This window comes from Hydra vulgaris, chromosome 05 (assembly GCF_038396675.1).
Source record: "Hydra vulgaris chromosome 05, alternate assembly HydraT2T_AEP".
NCBI lineage: Eukaryota > Metazoa > Cnidaria > Hydrozoa > Anthoathecata > Hydridae > Hydra > Hydra vulgaris.
In genome coordinates, this window is record NC_088924.1 from 3,770,001 (window position 1) to 3,789,240 (window position 19,240).

General features: G+C 27.8%; 1 protein-coding gene across 1 annotated transcript in view; it reads left to right on the forward strand.

Annotated features, from left to right (window-relative positions):
• LOC136071799 (cilia- and flagella-associated protein 298-like) overlaps positions 1-19,240 on the forward strand; it is a 30,512-nt gene that overhangs the window by 9,185 nt on the left and 2,087 nt on the right. The window contains exons 2-5 of the mRNA XM_065797126.1: positions 2,968-3,203; positions 6,947-7,105; positions 11,791-11,919; positions 11,991-12,086. Coding sequence (XP_065653198.1) covers positions 2,968-3,203; positions 6,947-7,105; positions 11,791-11,919; positions 11,991-12,086 — 620 coding nt within the window. The remainder of the gene's footprint in view (positions 1-2,967; positions 3,204-6,946; positions 7,106-11,790; positions 11,920-11,990; positions 12,087-19,240) is intronic.

The window sequence follows — 19,240 nt, forward strand, 5'->3', positions numbered from 1 at the left end:
CGTAAGAATTTACCCATTTTTGGGAAACAGGTTTGAATCCACAGACTATTCTTTTATGTGATTCCATTTAGCTCCACTCTATCACCTTTCACTATGTTCTATATCACTCTCTTTCATCTCAAGACTGCACTCTTTTTGATGTTATTTCTGATAAAATTGACCAAACCCTCTCTCTTTATCGATCAGCCAATATTGTTGTTGTTGGTAAATTTATTAATCATCACACTGAATGGCTTGGTTCTAGTGTCAGTGACTCTGCAGGTGTTAAGGCCCACAACTTTTTCTGTTCTCAATCTCTAACACAAATAGTCAACTATCCAATTTGCTTTCCAAGCAATCTGAATCATTTACCTTCTCTACTCAAATTATGTCTTGTTTCTAATCCTAGTCAGTGCTCAGTTTCTTCACTTTCACCCTTAGGTGCTTCTGATCACAGTTTGATCTCTCTAAAAGCTGTTATCTCATTCTTCTTCATCATCAGAGTCCCCGTATCATCATACCTCTTACAACTATTTTAAAGCTGACTGGAACTCTTTCTGTGATTTTCTTTGTGATGGCTTTTGGGTAGAAATCTTTTGTCTTCCTGCTGACAAATGTGCTACTTATGTAACTTGGATTCAGGCTGGCATGGAATCTTTTATTCCTTCTTGACAATTCCGAGAATTGTTGAGAGAGAATAAAATTCAAGCCTCACTTTACTCCATGGTTTCTCTCTCATTATGCTGCTTCAATTTCCAATCGTAACCATTACTTCCATATCTATCGCCAAAACAATTCTCCAGAAAAAAGACAACTGTTTACTCTTTTACAGCTTGTGGTCTAGACAACAGACCTATTATGGTCTTGCAGAAGTGCTCTCCAGAGCTGTTGTCTATACTTTCACAACTATTTAACAAATGCTTATCAGATTCTTTTTTCCAGCCTGCTAGAAAGCGGCATCTGTTATCCCAATTTTCAAAAATTCTGGAGAGCAATTTGATCGTCTAACTACTGTCCCATTATCCTTCTTCCTATCTTAAGCTAGGTATTTGAGTCTTTTTTTTACAAACATTTAATCTTTCATCTTAAATATATTAACTTACTTATCATCAATATGGATTTCGATCTTCTTGTTCTACTGCTGATTTGTTAACGATAATAACCGTAAGGTTTTTTCAAGCAGTAGATAAATATGGAGAGGTTAGGTCTATCGCTCTTAACTTTTCTAAAGCCTTTGATAAAATTTGGTATGTTGGTCTTCTCCATAAGCTCTCTTCATACGGTGTATCATTTACGTATTATTACTGTGTAAAAAGAATACATAAACAAATTAAAAAATGATAATACAAATATTTTTATTTAAACATTAAAAAAAATTAAAAGATTTTTTTAATTCTCCTAAAATAAAAAAATTCAGTTAAAACCTTGTCAAACCAACGTGACGAGCTCTCATTGAGCTCGTTGCGTTAGTTTGACAAGGTTTTAAGTCTTGGTTTGACAAGGTTTTAAGTCTTGGTTTGACAAGGTTTTAAGTCTTGGTTTGACAAGGTTTTAAGTCTTGGTTTGACAAGGTTTTAAGTCTTGGTTTGACAAGGTTTTAAGTCTTGGTTTGACAAGGTTTTAAGTCTTGGTTTGACAAGGTTTTAAGTCTTGGTTTGACAAGGTTTTAAGTCTTGGTTTGACAAGGTTTTTGCATTGATTTTACAAGGCTATCTACAGTTTATTATTAAAAACTAATCCATTTGTTGAGTTGATATTTTTTGTAAGAACCAAGAAAGTAGAAGACAATAGAGGTCTGAGACCAAGACCAATACTCTAGGCTTTCAAGACCAAGATTTTAGGCCTAAGACCAATACCAAGACCAAGACAGTTAAATATGAGTCTCAAGGCATCTCGAGACCAAGACTTAGGTCTCGAGACCTACATCTCTGTGTATATATATATATATATATATATATATATATATATATATATATATATATATATATATATATATATATATAGATATATATATATTTATATATACAACCCTCAGAATTAGGGTCGGCATTCAGCAATAATGACCTAACTGTTTTATGGTAAGCAATAATGACCTAACTATTTTAATTATTTTATCAAATTATTTTTTCTGACATATATACAACATATATACATATATATATATATGTATATATATTTATGTATATATATATATGTATATATATATATATATATATATATATATATATATATATATATATATATATTTATATATATATATATATATATATATATATATATATATGAGCAATTGTAGTACAGTTGAGCAGCCATAGCACAATGGTTAGCGCACTTGCCTCAGAAGCATCCGTAATTCAATGCTACCTCTGGGCAAATTTCATAACATCAGAAAGGAAGGAGTCATGAACTTCATTTCAAATGCTCTTCCGCAGTGCTCTGTTATAAGACCATAAGGACTTCTTGAGCCACCTAAAATGAAAAAATTATATATATATATATTAGTGATGCACCGATTAATCGGCATCGGCTTAATCGGCCACTTTTTGTACAATCGGAATCGGTATCGGCATCGGCCTTTTTTTATTAATTTACCGATATGCATTACCGATGGCATTTTAATACTTTTATCCTGCATTTTGATAATTATTAAATAACAAATAATCTAAACTTTATGCATCGCTTAGAATTTTTAGAAAAATTGTTTATTTTGACTTTGTTTACATGCAAGTTTATTTATTTGGGTCCAAGTATTTGTTTACCAGTACGGATTCCATGAAAAAATTTACCCAATTTAAAGCTCTATAGCTTTATATCTTCAAAACTTTAATAATTAGTTAGTTCATCGGTATCGGCATTGGTATCGACCTTTTCCTATCCATCGGTATCGGCATCGGCCCAAAAAGTGTTATCGGTACATCACTAATATATATATATATATATTAAAATTATTTTATTAGGAGTAATTAAATCCTGTTAAAAATTTTTTAGAAATGGAATCATTAGAGTTACATGGAATAATGTTACCATCTAATATGCAAGGTTTAACAGAAGAGCAGATTTCTGAATTAAAGTTACAAGATAGTTGGTCAAAAAGCTGTTATCCCCAAGGAGGAAGTGTGTTTAACAAAGATCCTATTGGAAGAAGAAATGGGGTTTCTCCCAATGCAAAAATGGCTGATGTGATAAAGCGTACACGCCATGATTCTAAGGCTCAAGTTTCCAAAGTTAGTTTTTTTTAGTAAATTATTTATCTTTGTAAGTTTTTTATGTTTTCTATTTGCTTAATGACCACATCAAAAGTTTACTTTAAATGCTTTTTAAAGTTTTCTTTTAAATAGTCGCAAGGAATAAAATCTTCATAGATCAAAATATGGTTTTATTAATGAACACACATTTGTAAATAACAAAATGTGTTGTCGTTCTGTTGGGCTAGTGACAGGCATTCTTTTTTAATTTTAGTCGCCCTTGGTAAAAATGAGTCGTCCTGTGCCACCAGATGACCATGAGGGTACACCCCTGACATACATTAAGTGATAAAGCCATAGGCTCAGCGGAGTAAACATGCATTAACTAAGAGTTTTGGTTTCGGCAAACATTCTTTTAAATAAAAGAGAAAAATTGTTTAACTTTTGACTTTTGTAATCACTTACTGGATAAGAGTTACCTGGGTAATTTTATGAGAAAACATTCAGACAACTCTAAATCTTGGAATTTGCTAAATTTTTAATGGTTCCAAAAGTTTGACATTTTTAGCATTGCTGTAAATAAAAAATAAATTCTATCGAAAATTTACCATTGCTTTAAAAAAACTGGCCTAAAAACCAACAAAGTTTTATTAAATAAAAATAGTTTTTGGTCATGTTTCAGTTCTGTATGCAATAGAGCTGAAGATATTTTTTTATGAGAAAAACTGTTTCAAGGACCAGAACTGCCTTCACTAACCCATTTTAAAACTTAAAATTAGTTTTAGAATAAAAAATGAGTATCAATTTGCGAACAGATTTATATGCATCTGATATTGTGTTCCATATCTTAATGATTTTGTTTCCTGAGTTTCATTTTCTAGCAATAAAGGATGTTTCAAAAGCAATGATGATTATAATATTGTACTAATAAATTTCAATTTATTACTTATAGTAATAATTTGAAATTTATTACTATAAGTAATAAATTTCAATTTGTACTCTAATTAGAAAGTATCAGAAGGAGTTGCATAGCCACTAGCAAGAAGAAGTCGTTAAGATCCAGCATTCATCATCCTACAATGTAATACAGATTTCCATCTCTGTCAGCCTATTAAATGAAAAAGAGGTGCCCAAGACTGGACAACAGAAATTTTCTTGTAGAAGTTGGTGACTAGGTGCAGTTGACAGCTGCCTAGGATGATTGTTTTTATTGAGACACTGTTTTTAGCTTTTACTCAAATGATAGACCCAAAGCAGTTTAAGTTAGCTTCTTCTAGCTTTTGCTTTGAAAAGCTAATTCTACAAGCCATCAAAACATGATGAAGGTTGTATTAAATTACATGTTGCTAGTAGCTCTGTAATCATCTGATCAAATCAAGATGATCATGATCATCTTGATTTGATCAGATGATTACTGAGCATATCTGATGATTATGAGCAAATCTGGTGGTACTGAGCATATCTGATGATTATGAGCAAATCTGGTGGTACTGAGCATATCTGATGATACTGAGCATATTAAAAGAAAAAATAACTGCAACATATTACTGGAACAAATTACTAGAACATATTTCTGGAACAAATTTCTGTTACATATTACTGAAACAAATACTAAAACATACTGCTGGCAGAATTTACTGGGACAAATTACTGGATCATATTTCGGATTTTTTGGAAAAACTGCTGTGACATAATACTGGAAAAAAAGTTACTGAAACAAAATACCAAAAAAAATTACTGGGACAAATAAATAAAACAAATTAATGAAACATATTACTGGAACAAATTAATGGAACATATTACAAGAACAAATTACTGCAAAATTTTACTGGGGCAAACTATTGAACCATATTGCTAGAATAATATACAGCTAAAGGTTTATTAGGACTATATTTTATATATCTGTGTTTATTGAGACCTTGTTTATAATGAACATGTTTATTAAGACCACTTTTATTGAGACCATGTTTATTTAAAATCTGTTTGATATGTGTTATAGAATGTATAATTTTTTATTATAATAATATAATTTTTACAATTTAATATTTAGAATATATTATAAAAGTTTTCAAAAAGAAAAAAAAACTAAATAAAAATAGAAAAAGTGTTATTGGTAATTAAACAATGTTTTGAGGATTAGCACAAACCCAAATTTTGTAACCTCATATAGAAAAATATTAGTGACCTCAAAACATCATATGCAATTCTAAATATTATATAAGCAAATAATAAATCAACCAATAGCTTTACAAGACTACAAAAATAATTAAAAAAAAAAAAAAGACGTTTTTTAATTTTGATTTTGATTTTTTTAAATATATTCTAACAATTTGTAAAGGAGCATAAGTTTAAGATCTGAGTTTGAGAGCATATAAGGTTATAAGTTTGAGGTCTGAATTATCTACTTGTAACTATTGAGATATTAATTTATATAATTGTTTATTTTATGTAATTGTGCGTATATTATTGTTTGGTGAGTATTTCAAATTTCATTTTTTTTATTTTTCTTTTTTTTTTTCTTTTTATTATTTTTACTTTTTAATAACATTCTTCTTAGCAAACTAACAAACTAACAAAGTATTTTTAATTGGATTACAATGGGATTAATGCAACATTGCAACAATATGGCAATTGTTGCAAATCAGTTGCGACTAAAGCAATTCTTGTCTTGTTCTTTTTATTTTTTCATAAATAATGTAAATTATTTAAAATTGTTTTTTAACTAAGCTTTACTAATTTGGTGACAAAATCTTTGCATATGTCAGAGATTTATTTAACACAAGTCTATTAATCACCACAAAAAGTTTGTAACAAATTCAACAACTTTTGCATTAAAAACATTGATCATACCAAAAAAAATCATAATCATACTAAGCAACAAACTTGATGCAGTTCATCACGCAGACACCACAGACCACCTTTAAAAAAAAATAACAAAAGAAATCAAGCATCCCTCAAGAAATCACACTTACAAGTTCATCCAACTTGAAGAAATTGTTATGAACAAAATATGCTTAAAAATAATGAAACAAATTTCAAGTGACACAAACCACCTGCAAATAATCCCCGCAAAAGCATTCTAAAAAGACTTAATTATCATGATAATTCTCTAGTTATTGTTTGTATTGTATAAGACTTGTAAGTAATTGTAATATACAAATAAAGTTTTATAAAACAACAAATTTTGATATTTCTCTAATTAAAATAACAGATAAAAATATAAAAATTAAAGATTTTTTTGTCAAACAAAAGAACGAGAGTTTTGGTTAAGTACAAAGAAGGAGGAGAGGAGTTGGCGGGGAAATTTATCTAATTTACTTTTATATTAAATTTTGATTTCACTCTTTAATTGTTATTACAATATTTTATTTTAATTACAACATTAATTGTAACTACAACACTGGAATGTATTTGTAACCTTTAATTGTAACTGCAAGATTAGATGTAACTAAAACATTTAATTATAACTGCAACATTTGGTTGTAGCTACAACATTTGATTGTAACTACAACATTAGATTGTAACTACAACATTAGATTGTAACTACAACATTAGATTGTAACTACAACATTATATTGTAACAACAACATTAGATTGTAAGTACAACATTAGATTATAACTATACCATTAGATTGTAACTACACCATTATATTGTAGCTACAACATTAAATTGTAACTACAACACTTGATTGTAACTGTAACATTAGATTGTAATGTTATTGTAGACATTTTATCTAGTATTAACAGCATATTAAATATTATAAATTTTATTTATGTTACAGGATTTGATGAAAGCAGACAAAAGTCTGACATATGCAGATGTTAAAAATGCATTGGATAAAATGCGTGGTGCAATAATGATTGTTTATCCGATGGGTCTTCCACCTTATGATCCAATCAAGATGGAATTAGATGGAAATGAAGATTTATCTGGAACACAGGTTTTAGTCATTAGGCAGTTTTAGAAATTTTATAAACTTAACCTTAGTGTATTTTAATACTAATTCAATGATCTATAAATTTTATTATTAATTTGCATATATTTAAGTTTTAATTCTGGGGAAAAATTTAATTCTAAGTAGTGTCAAGGCTATAGATATATTATTATGATGTAATAAGAAGTTATAGATTTGAGTTTATAAGTTATAGGTATGAGAAAACAGAAGTTGTAGGTATGTGTTTATGCAAAATTAAAAGTATAAGGTAATTTGAGGTATGTAAGAGATAAGTAAGTATGAGGTAATGAGAAGTTATTGAAGCTCTAGTTCTATTTGTATAAAAATAGTGTTCCATGCTTATATTATAAAGATTAGATTTAAATGTCATTTAAATATCCATTTTTATTTAATAGTTTATTAAATTAAAATCTAACACACAATATAACTTTTCTGTTATTAGTGTTAGCAAATCAGCTAGATTATAAAAATCTACATAGAAATATGTTAATTAGAATCTGCATAGAAGTATGTTAATTAGAATCTGCATAGAAGTATGTTAATTAGAATCTACATAGAAGTATGTTAATTAGAATCTGCATAGAAGTATGTTAATTAGAATCTGCATAGAAGTATGTTAATTAGAATCTGCATAGAAGTATGTTAATTAGAATCTGCATAGAAGTATGTTAATTAGAATCTGCATAGAAGTATGTTAATTAGACTCTGCATAGAAGTATGTTAATTAGAATCTGCATAGAAGTATGTTAATTAGAATCTGCATAGAAGTATGTTAATTAGAATCTGCATAGAAGTATGTTAATTAGAATCTGCATAGAAGTATGTTAATTAGAATCTGCATAGAAGTATGTTAATTAGAATCTGCATAGAAGTATGTTAATTAGAATCTGCATAGAAGTATGATAATTAGAATCTGCATAATTAGAAGTTAATTATATGATAAAGAGAATATAATTTTTAAATTTGATCAGAAATAACAACAAAAAATGTCTTTTGATGAAGTAGAACAAAGATGAAGGTAATTAAGTCTTGCAAAACCAACACAAAAAAATAATTGTGTGATTTAAATTTGATTTTGGTGAATTGATGAGTTCAAGTTCAAGTATGTAACTATTAAAGTGATACTTAAACTTGTTCTTACAAATACTTGGAACATACAAATCAGATGTCATTAACAGTAAAACCTGATAAAGAAACAACCATGTTTAAGTTATTGTTTTAGGAGTAAATACAATAGTTAATTTTGGAAGAGGCCAAGATTCAATGGGTGAAAAGTTACTCTGAAGACTTTCGATACTGCGGAGATCAAAACTTAATAATTTGAAAAAAACTTGAGATCAGAAAGAACTTAAGATTATAAAGAACTTAAACATACTACTTGCGTTCTTATCATAAGACTATACAATTGCCTTGTTCTTGTTAGTAAACCTAAAGTTTGAACATATTTATTTGGTAAAACCAAATATATATGTTATTTGGATCGAAAAAACACCTTAATGTTGTTTCAGAGCATATCATAATAATCACTTTGTACATTTGTTGCTGGTTTTTTATATTGTTTTTTTTTTTTTGCTTGGTACGTATTAATTTTACTATGTTATCTTTTTAAGGTTGTATTTGTTTTTGCTTGGTACATATTAATTTTACTAAGTTATCTTTTTAAGGTTTTATTTGTTTTTGTCTATTTATATTTGCTAGTCTTTTTTTTTTACTATTTTTAGTTTTTAGGCTTTTATTTTCATTTATATTGTATGTATGTATGTGTGTGTATATATATAAATTATGTTAGTGTATTTTACACAGAGCTGGATTTACAGTTTTAGGGGCCCTAGGCCGAAAAAAAACCTGTGGCCCCATATTTTGAAATAAAATGTTAATTTAAAAAATATAATCTTAGTTTAATTTAATTAAAGGTTTTATTTCAATTTGTTAAAAATATTGTTTAAAATCTACATAATCTTTTTTCTGTATTTTTCATTAACATAATCGTTAATCAATGGATCTATATTAATTGACTTCATTTCGTCTGCATTACCCAATAACAATGCAAAATTGTTTAACGTTTTTTGTGCCATAGTTGGTTGCAAATCATTTTTTGTTAATTTTAATTTTAAAAATGACATTTCTCCAGAGCAGTTGGATATCATGAACCATATGAAAATCCTAAGAATGGTTTTAGTATTTGGAAATGTAGCCTCCATTTGTTTTTCCTTTATAAGTTTGTACAAATCCAAATGGGACAATTCAGGAACTTGAGTATTAAAATGTTCTTTCAAATACAGGTGTGTATGTTCAGTTTCTGCATATAAATTATCATCAATATCTTCTGTGTAGTCTTCCATCAGACGATTAACATAAGTCTTCAGCTTATCCTTGTTGAACCTCGTGTCTATTAAAAATACAAATTTGTCATTCAATTTCTGATAGCATTGAGCTCTTTCTTTTAAATTTGTAGTAAGATAGTTTTTAAAAAAATGTTTGTCTTCACGTGGACTTAATTGAGGTTCTTCTGATGGGTTTTCACCTAAAAGCGCTTTCTTATTATGGCATCTCTTTTGTAAATAATCAATGTCTGGTAACAGTAATTTTTCATCTTGTTCTATTAAATCGAATGTGTTAATTAATTCAAGAAGATAATCTCCAAGAGATGAATAATGCTCAGCACATGTATCTAGAGTAATAGTTGCACTTTGCAATGATATGGAAACAGCATTCACTTGTTGCAAAAATTTGATCCCATATGATTGTTAGAAATTTGATCAATGTACCTCAAGATCACACATAGTTGATCTTTGTGACTCACATCAGGTGTTGAATCTACTGATAATCCATAATACTTAGATTTTAAAACATCGGCACTGATTGATTGCAAAACTTTTCTTGCCATCGATATGATTAATTCATCACATGTATTCTTTGAGAGGTAGCTTGTTTTTCCAGAACCGCTGTCACCATAATTTTTTATGTGTTAGGCCTATAAAGGTTCAAACTGTGTAGTCAACTCAAGCAGACCAATAAAATTCCTGTTGCTCTCAGACCCAAATTTTTCATTTGAACCTCTAAAAGCTAAGTCTCTTTTGATCAATGTGCAAATTACAGCTGTATTTTTTCTTAGAATCTCTCTCCAGTAGTTTTTTTCTTTGCGAATTTCATTTAGAAGTTGATCATTTAAAAAAACCTTGTTATTTTTTCTGTAAAAGTTTTTCTGTGGTCTGATGAGTGTTCATGCCCCTGAATTTTTCCAATCTTTATATCCCATTGAAGCTAAAGCACATTTTGAGGGTTCAAAAAGCTTGCAGACGAAACAGAATACACAACCTAATGCTGGGGAATATATGAGTTATTCTCTATTAAATGTTTCACCATATACTTTTTTCCCCACAAGCAAGCTCTTTTAGCAATATCAATCACAATCTTGATACGTCATTTTAGAGGGCTTTACATTTTAACAGACCATTCTCTATCCAAAATTGTACATCCTCAGCTGTAAGAGTTTCCCAAAGTCCTGGATCACTTTTCCTATTCAATGGCAAATCGATAGGCAAACATACCCTCTCCTTATTGAGTTCCGATTGTTTATTTAAAGTTTGAGTTTCATTAACTGAGTCTTCTAAAAAATCCAATATTTTTGCTTCTTTACTTATGCCGCAGTTTGCAAGATTTGCTGAAGTTGGTGAATTAGCCTGACATTCTGTTTTTAATAAAAAACTATCAAGTTTTCTATGTTTCTTTATATTTTCTTCTATTATTGCTTTTTTCTTTCTTTTTCAGCTCCACTTTCATAGCTTCTTCCTATATCTGTTAAAAGTTTCTGAAAATGAACACATTTAATTAATTTAATTGCTATTGTTTACGAGCACTGATTTTACTAATAGATAACACTACACTACTTTTTATTATAAAAATTAAGTAAAATAGCCTACATAGCTAAGCGAATGTTTGTTAAAAATAATCAGGAAAATGAATGTTAAAAAATTATGATTACTTTTTTCGCAGCGCGTTTATTTACTTTACTAAAAAGAGTCCAAAATTTTGTTTAAAGTTCAATGCAATTTAAAATTTAAAACAATTGCAATCTTCGATTACTTCGATATTTTACTTAAAAACGTGCAAAATAAACTTGTAAAAAATGTAAAAATGAAAATGTATTCACTTTCCAAAAATTAAATTCAATTTTGTTGCAATTTGATTTTGGGGCCCCTTTTTTTGCAGGGCCCATAGGCCATGGCCTATTTGTTCTGCTTGCAAAGTGTGTGTGTGTGTGTGTGTGTGTATATGTATATATATATACATATATAAATAAAATATATATATATATATTTCTGTTACTTTCAAAACCTTTCTGTATTACTGTTCCTATCTTTTCAATAAATATTTAATCATCTAGTTTTTTTTAGATGTTATTTAAGCTTTCTCTTGTCTTATTGTTTTCCTAACTTATTATTTGCATTTACTTCTGCAAATTTATCTCTTTTTTTTATGCTTTTTTTTTAACATTTTTTAAAAATAACTTTTAACTTAAATAGCAGCTTTGTTAGAAGTAAATTTGTTTAAAAAAATATTTTATGTACATAAAAGTACAAAGCATCTCAATTGTTGGGCTTTTGAACAGTTGTCATTTAGTTGTGGCATGTTTGAAATTTCCTTCATTTTAGCTCTAATACATCTAGGCATTAAAAGAAGTTCTTGATTCTGATTCTACTTTGTGGTGGGCTGGTAAAGAATTGCAACGTGGTAAGAAACTAGAAGATTTTATTGGTAAAAACGAAAAAACTAAAGTTGTTGTTAAGCTTCAGAAGGTAAAATATAATAAAAATATAATTATATATAAGTGCAATTATTATGACTTTAAAAAAAAAATTTTTTATAGAAATCTCAAAATGCTCCTTCTCGCGAGCCAATAATTAGTGAAGAAGAACAAAAGGCAATGATGGCTTATTACTACAGGCGACAAGAAGAAATAAAGGTTTAGTGATATAGTGATTTTTTATTAATTTTTGTTTGCATTTATTGTTCATTTAGTGTACATTTAGTATACATTTAATATACATTTAGTATACATTTAGTGTACATTTAGTATACATTTAGTATACATTTATTGTACATTTAAAATACATTTAGTGTGCATTTAGTGTACATTTAGTATATATTTAGTGTGCATTTAGTGTGCATTTAGTGCGCATTTAGTGTGGATTTAGTGCGCATTTAGTGTACATTTAGTGTACATTGTATACATTTAGTGTGCATTTAGTATACATTTAGTGTGCATTTAGTGACATTTAATATACATTTAGCATGCGTTTAGTGTGCATTTAGTGTGCATAATACATATTTTATTTCATAAAATTTAGATACGAATGCTAAAATTTAAGGTTTCTTTATGGAGGTTACCTAACTTTTGATGCAAAGTGTATACTGGCTTTGTATATGCAATTGTTTTTTACCTTATTGATATATATGGGATAAAAAAAGATGGCAGTGTTATCCTGCATTGCCTTACTACTTTTCCCCTATTATTATTTTCTCTATTATTTACATAATAGTAAAATAATTTATTTTTATTGAGGAAAATTAATTTGCTAGGTAAAATAAACATTAAGTTAGGGTTTCGACTATTGTATTTGTATTAAAAATAATACCAGAACCAAAAACTATTGTTATTGTATTAATTATTTAGAAACAATAAAAATATCTTTTATTTACAATTATTGTAATAATCACAGTAAGCAACCTGTAAATACAGGTTTTTAGTAAATAAATTAATAGCAATTTAACTTGATATAAAATTTTTATTTAATAACATCAGTTATTAAATATAAATTTAAAATTTATTAATAGAATACTTGAAATACATAAGAACTTAGTAAATATGGAGAGGGCTCTATTAAAGGTATAAATAAACCTTCAATAAATAGAGAGAGGCTGAATGTTTAGCTGTGTAGTTTTGAATGTATGGCAGTGTAGGCTGAATGTAATTTTTTTAATGTAGTGCCTTGGAAACAGTGTTTCCAAGGCACTACATAAAAAATAAATATAAAAAGACATGCAGCAAATTAAATAATTTGTTAGATAATTAGTAATTGACCATTATGACCATAAAAAAAGTAATTTTTTGTACATGGCGATGACGAAAACAACATAGCAGCAAATAATAGCTATAAAACCATAAAAACTGGTTTTTCAGTGAACAAAATTATTTTCTCTCAATTATGTAGAATTCTTTTTAAACTGCTGACTTATAATACAGTTAATTTCAAATCAAAATTTCAAAATAAATTTACTAAATTAAAATTATGTTTCAACAATAGGCAAATAAAAGCAATGACGAAAGCAACTAAAAAAGAACGACAAAAGAAAGATAGTTAGATAAAGTTTGAATGTACTTATTTATAAAAAAAAGTACAATCATTTAATTAAAGACTATTATAAAAAGTTGCTATGAAAACCTAATAAAAAGTGAATGTTAAAACTATAATAAGACTTTAAAAAATATTTCCTTATATTAATCTTAAGTTTATTGGTTGTGATGTCATAAAATATCTGAAAGTAATTTAAGAAACAAAACAAAGAGTATAGTAAAAATTAAATATGCATAAATTTGTATTTCAATTAAAACATAAAAAATAACACATATCTTGATGATGCTGGTGGGCCTACTAAAAAAATTAAAATTTGTAATTTTAAAAGTAAAAAAGGTAACTTGACCAATTGAAATATTAATATTTAGACTATTTAACCCTTGTGTGCACAACCGGGTACCCGGGTGCCCACTACAGCACATTTTTTAATGTAAATAAGTTTGTAGATAATATTTTACTTTGGGCATTTAGATATGCATTATATGGCTCAAGTTTAACATAATTGTGCATAAAAAATACCAGAAACAAAAAAATTTCTTAAAATAATTAAGTTTGAAGTGAACATGCTTTGTGGACGCAACCGGGTACCCTGGTACCCACATTAAGAAACTGATGGAATTAAAACTTGATCCACTAAAACACTTTGCTGTCCAATCACACTTTCAATAGCAATCTTAGTATTGTAATGCCTTCCTACCTGCAAGTTTTGATACCGAATGTTTATCATTGGTTTAGCAAGCTCTTCACTTAATTGGCGCATAAACAACCTTCCCTAATTGGTTTTTTTTCTAATCATCTTATTATTTTCATAATAAATCAAATACGATGCAAATGTACTGATGTCTAACATGTTAAAAAAAATTACCAGTGGCTATCTCAAAGTGCGACATTGTGTAGTGTATCTACTTACCATTTGGTCCATGGTATCAACTCCTGTTTTGCATTTGTTATAATAAGTTATAATGTGTGGCTTTTTTTTTAGATCCTCATTTACAGCAATATCAGAGTGCATTGTTGATAAAAGAATTACTGATTTATTTTTTTTTTGGTACGTAAGAGCACGTTGTTATGTTTTCATGGAAGGCAAATATAGATGAGTATAATTCTCTTGATTTATTTGGACCCATTATCGGTGGAATGTATGGTTTGTTTATCTTTAATGTGCCAACTATAGTCAAGCTCCATGAGAGCAATTGTTGAGCAAGAGATAAACTAGTAAAAAAATTATCCATGCAAATGTTTCTCCCACTGCCTTTGTACGCAACTGCGAGTTCTTTAACAACTCTTTCACCCTGGTTTTTTTCTCGTATATGACCAGTTTTCCCAGTGTAAATGATACCATTAAGAGGAAAAGCATTTTCAGCATCATAAACCCACCATATTTTAATGCCATATTTGGCTGGTTTTGAGGGAATGTACTGAGTAAACTTTGTGCGACCACGAAAAGGATAAAGTTGTTCATCTACTGTTAAATTTTCTGTTGGCTTATAGATTTGCGATAAATTTTTGTTAAGCATTGTCCAGATATCACGAATTGGAGCTGCTTTATCTGTTATTTTGCGCTGCTTGCGAGTATTGGCATCATCAAATCTAATAAAACGCATAATGTTTCGAAACCTATTGATTCCCATTAATGCTCGATATAGTGGGTATGAGCTAGAATGCCACATATCACTAACGTGGTCAGTATTAGAGTTATTTACACCAGAACAAATCAAAATAGTCATAAAAGAATATATTTTCTGAACTGTAACTGGCTTCCATTCTCTTTTAGAATCTGATTTGAGATTGAGTGATGAGTATACCGAGAATGCTTTTTTATTTGTATGTAGAGTAACAATATCTGCCATTTCCACAGTAAATATCTTTAAGAAAATGTCACTAATCGAGAGTGTTTCGGTGCTCTTACTAGGACCACTTCGCTGACGCACTATGTTTTGGAATGGGTTTTTTTTTTTGTTGAGAAGGGATTTTATTCCATACAATTCCTTTAGCTATGTAAGTACTCTGTGATTCTGCTAAAATTAAGAAGAAACATTTATTTCATAAACATAAAATAAAAAAAATAATGACTTTTTGTATATCACTTTTATTAACTATCTTCTTGTGCTTCAACTGCTTTTTTATCATTTCTCTCATTGTTACTATTTTCACCTTGGGATGCTTCTATTTCTTCTTCATTTTTTTTGTCTGAAAATAATGAGTTTAAAAAGTAAAAAATGGAAATATTTATACTAGTTATTTCAGTGATTAAGATTTGCAAAATGCAGTAAGTTAAGCACCATCTTCTGCAGATATATCTAATTTTTTTGGCATTGGAATTTCTTGAGGATCTGCAAATAAATAAATAAACATATATATATATATATATATATATATATATATATATATATATATATATATATATATATATATATATATATATATATATATATATATATATATATAATTTGGTCTGACTATTAAAACTAACCTGAAATATAAACATTATCATCATTATCAGAAACCTCATGCTCTAACATATTGTTAGGCACTCAATCACCATCCTCGCCATCAGAGTTATTGCTAGAAATATCACTGTTGGATCCTATCAATGCAACAAAATAGGCCTCTTTTTCTACATCACATAATCTGAAATAAAATAATACACTATAATTAAATTTATTTTACCTTTCAAATTCTGCTATTGATAATTCCTCCATAACTCAGTTGTTAATTTTCTATTGTTATCTTAATATTATATTATTCCAGCACTATAACTTGAATAATAATTGAAAAACTATTTTAAATAAAACAATGCATAACAATAAACATTTAAAAAATAATTTAAATTATAGTTAGCATAGAATTTACATTTTAAAGCCTGAAAAAAAAAGTTGGGTACCCCGGTACCCTGGTTGTCTAACAATGTTAGTAAATTTGGTTGTGTACACAAGGGTTAAGTAAGATTCATATGTAGTCTTTGTTCCAGTGTCTACAACAAAAAAGAAAACAAAAAACATCACACCATTTGGTACTTAGCAGTGTGAATCTCTGTTGTTATTAAAAAAATAAAGTATATATAAACTATAAACACATTTAAACATATATATGGAAAAACTGTATGAAATAAATATAGAAAACTATCAACTAAGAACAATCAGAAATATAACATTACTTATGTAATATTTATTAAATAACAATAGCATTCTAATGCATGTTCATAAACTATAAAAAACAAACTATTTCATCATGCTCTTAAATACGCATAGCATTTACGAAACCAGTTTATCATACCTAAGGACCTTTTAGCAATGGTAAGTCTTATATAAGTATTGCAATTGTTCAGGGATTGATGAGACAATTTGATGGAGACAACTAAATTCAAAGAACAAAATCTGTTTACCATCAGAAACACCTATCAAAACTATTGGTAAATATAACTATTTTTTAAACTACAAACTTTTATTTGTATTATTTAAGTGCCATTGCATAACTCAACTTCAAAAACTAAATTTTTGAGAAACATAATTACACAACAAGTTTTCAATTTTAGCCATAAGGAGGCATATCTAAAGGAGTTAAGCTGTTCAAAAACTCAACAGGAAAGTCATTTCTTTCAAAAAAAAATTTAATTTTCGAATAAAATTTGGAAGTTTGATTAAGTCATGCAGTATATCCATTTGTAAGTAGAGTTGCTTCTTTGCCAGTCCATGCAGCTGTAGCAGATTTAACACTTCTACTGCTAGTTTTAGCAATCAAATAATTATATGTAAATTTTTTTGCATTACCAACTGGTCCATCAATAAAAAAACAATCAAAAATTTTGATTTCCTACACTTGGTTGGTCATTCAATCCTGCAAGGATAGCATTACATACATTTGATTTAATGACATTGGCTTCGTCAAATGATTGTTGAACATTTGTTTAGTCCTAATTGCTGCGGTTGCTTTTTTCATATCTTCTTGGTTCCTTTTTTTTTGAAGCTATCTGATAAAAAATTAAAAACAAAAATTATTTAAGTCAAATAAAAAAAAAAGCATCCCATAATATGAGAAAATTATCTTCTATTATGGGGAACCCCATATTAAGTAGCTGACATTTCCCTGAAAAAGGCAATTATGAATGGTGTGCAAATAAATTAGATTTTAACTGTAAGGTTTAGTTCATAAGCAATAGAATAAATAAAAATTAAAAGTTAATTGCATAAAAGTTTGTTGTGTGAGGAAATAAGCAATATAATAAGATTGCAAAAATATCTTACCTTTTGTCACAAAGCATTATCAAATAGAACATAAATAAAACTTTAAAATTTGTAAAAACTTATGCACCTGTTTTCTGCACCTGTCTTATGCACCTGTCTTATGCACCTGTCTTATGCACCTATCTTCTGCGTTGACACTGTTAAACTAACTATATTGTGCACATTGAATCTTTATGTAACATATCGCACAACACAAAAATAAACAATGCGGGCTACTACGCAACAAATGACAAACCTCCCCATTTAGCAACTTATTAAGCATGGGTTTTCTATCGTCAAAAATATTGTTGTTACAAATGTTGATGAATGTAGTTTTCTGTTAGATAAAATAGCTTACTTTGAAAACTATCTAGGACATTTATTAACCAAAGACTTTTTTTTAGACGTTAAAAGTTACAGTGGTTAATTTCTAGCAAAAACATTTACTCCACTAGAATATTGTGCGTATAATAAGTCTTTAATTGAGTTGAACTTTTAACAAATTAACAACTCTACCCATAATAGGCTATTTTAACCTATATAATAGTAATAACAATAAAAACAATAATAGCAATATTAATACAACAATAATAGAAAACAATAATGATTGTGATGCAAATTATTTACTTTTTTAATTTATTAAATAGATAAAAGAGTTAATTCAAATTTAACTCCTCACCATTTTAGAGATTTTATAAATGCAACTTCACGCAACTTATAAAAAAAATTCACTTCATAATTAACTATAAGATCATGATTACATAAAATTAACCTGCTCATTTGCAGTTTAAATTCTAGCTATAGCACTTATAAACACACATTGTATTTAAATTTTATCTATTACCTTTTATGCAAGTTGAGTGTACACATGTGGTGTAGTTTAAAGTTAAAGCCATGTTTTTACAATATTTGTAAAAATACATTATTTTCTTTGTATATATACATTATATATTTTGTTTGTATATACACATTATATATACATTATATATTTTATTTGTATATACACATTATGTATACATTATATATTTTGTTTGTATATACACATTATATATACATTATATATTTTGTTTGTATATACACATTATATATACATTATATATTTTGTTTGTATATACACATTATATATACATTATATATTTTGTTTGTATATACACATTATATATACATTATATATTTTGTTTGTATATACACATTATATATACATTGTATAATATGCAGCAATAATTAAATAATATAATTTTACAATTTTGGCAGTGATATGCATTATTGTTTAATACATTAAAAAGTTTAAAATATAATTAAAGAGATACAATCGTTAGAAATAAAAAAATATATACTTTTAATTGAAAAAAAAATTTTTTAATTTCTGTTTAAAGGAACTATAAGTCAAATCAATAGAAAAACCAATATTAGGTGAAGCTATTTTTTTCCAGAGATACGGACCATGGTAAGAAATACAAAATTAATCATATAATTTTTTGAAAAAAGGGGCAAAAATGTAGTTATCAGTATGTAAATCATATTTATGTTTAGGTTTC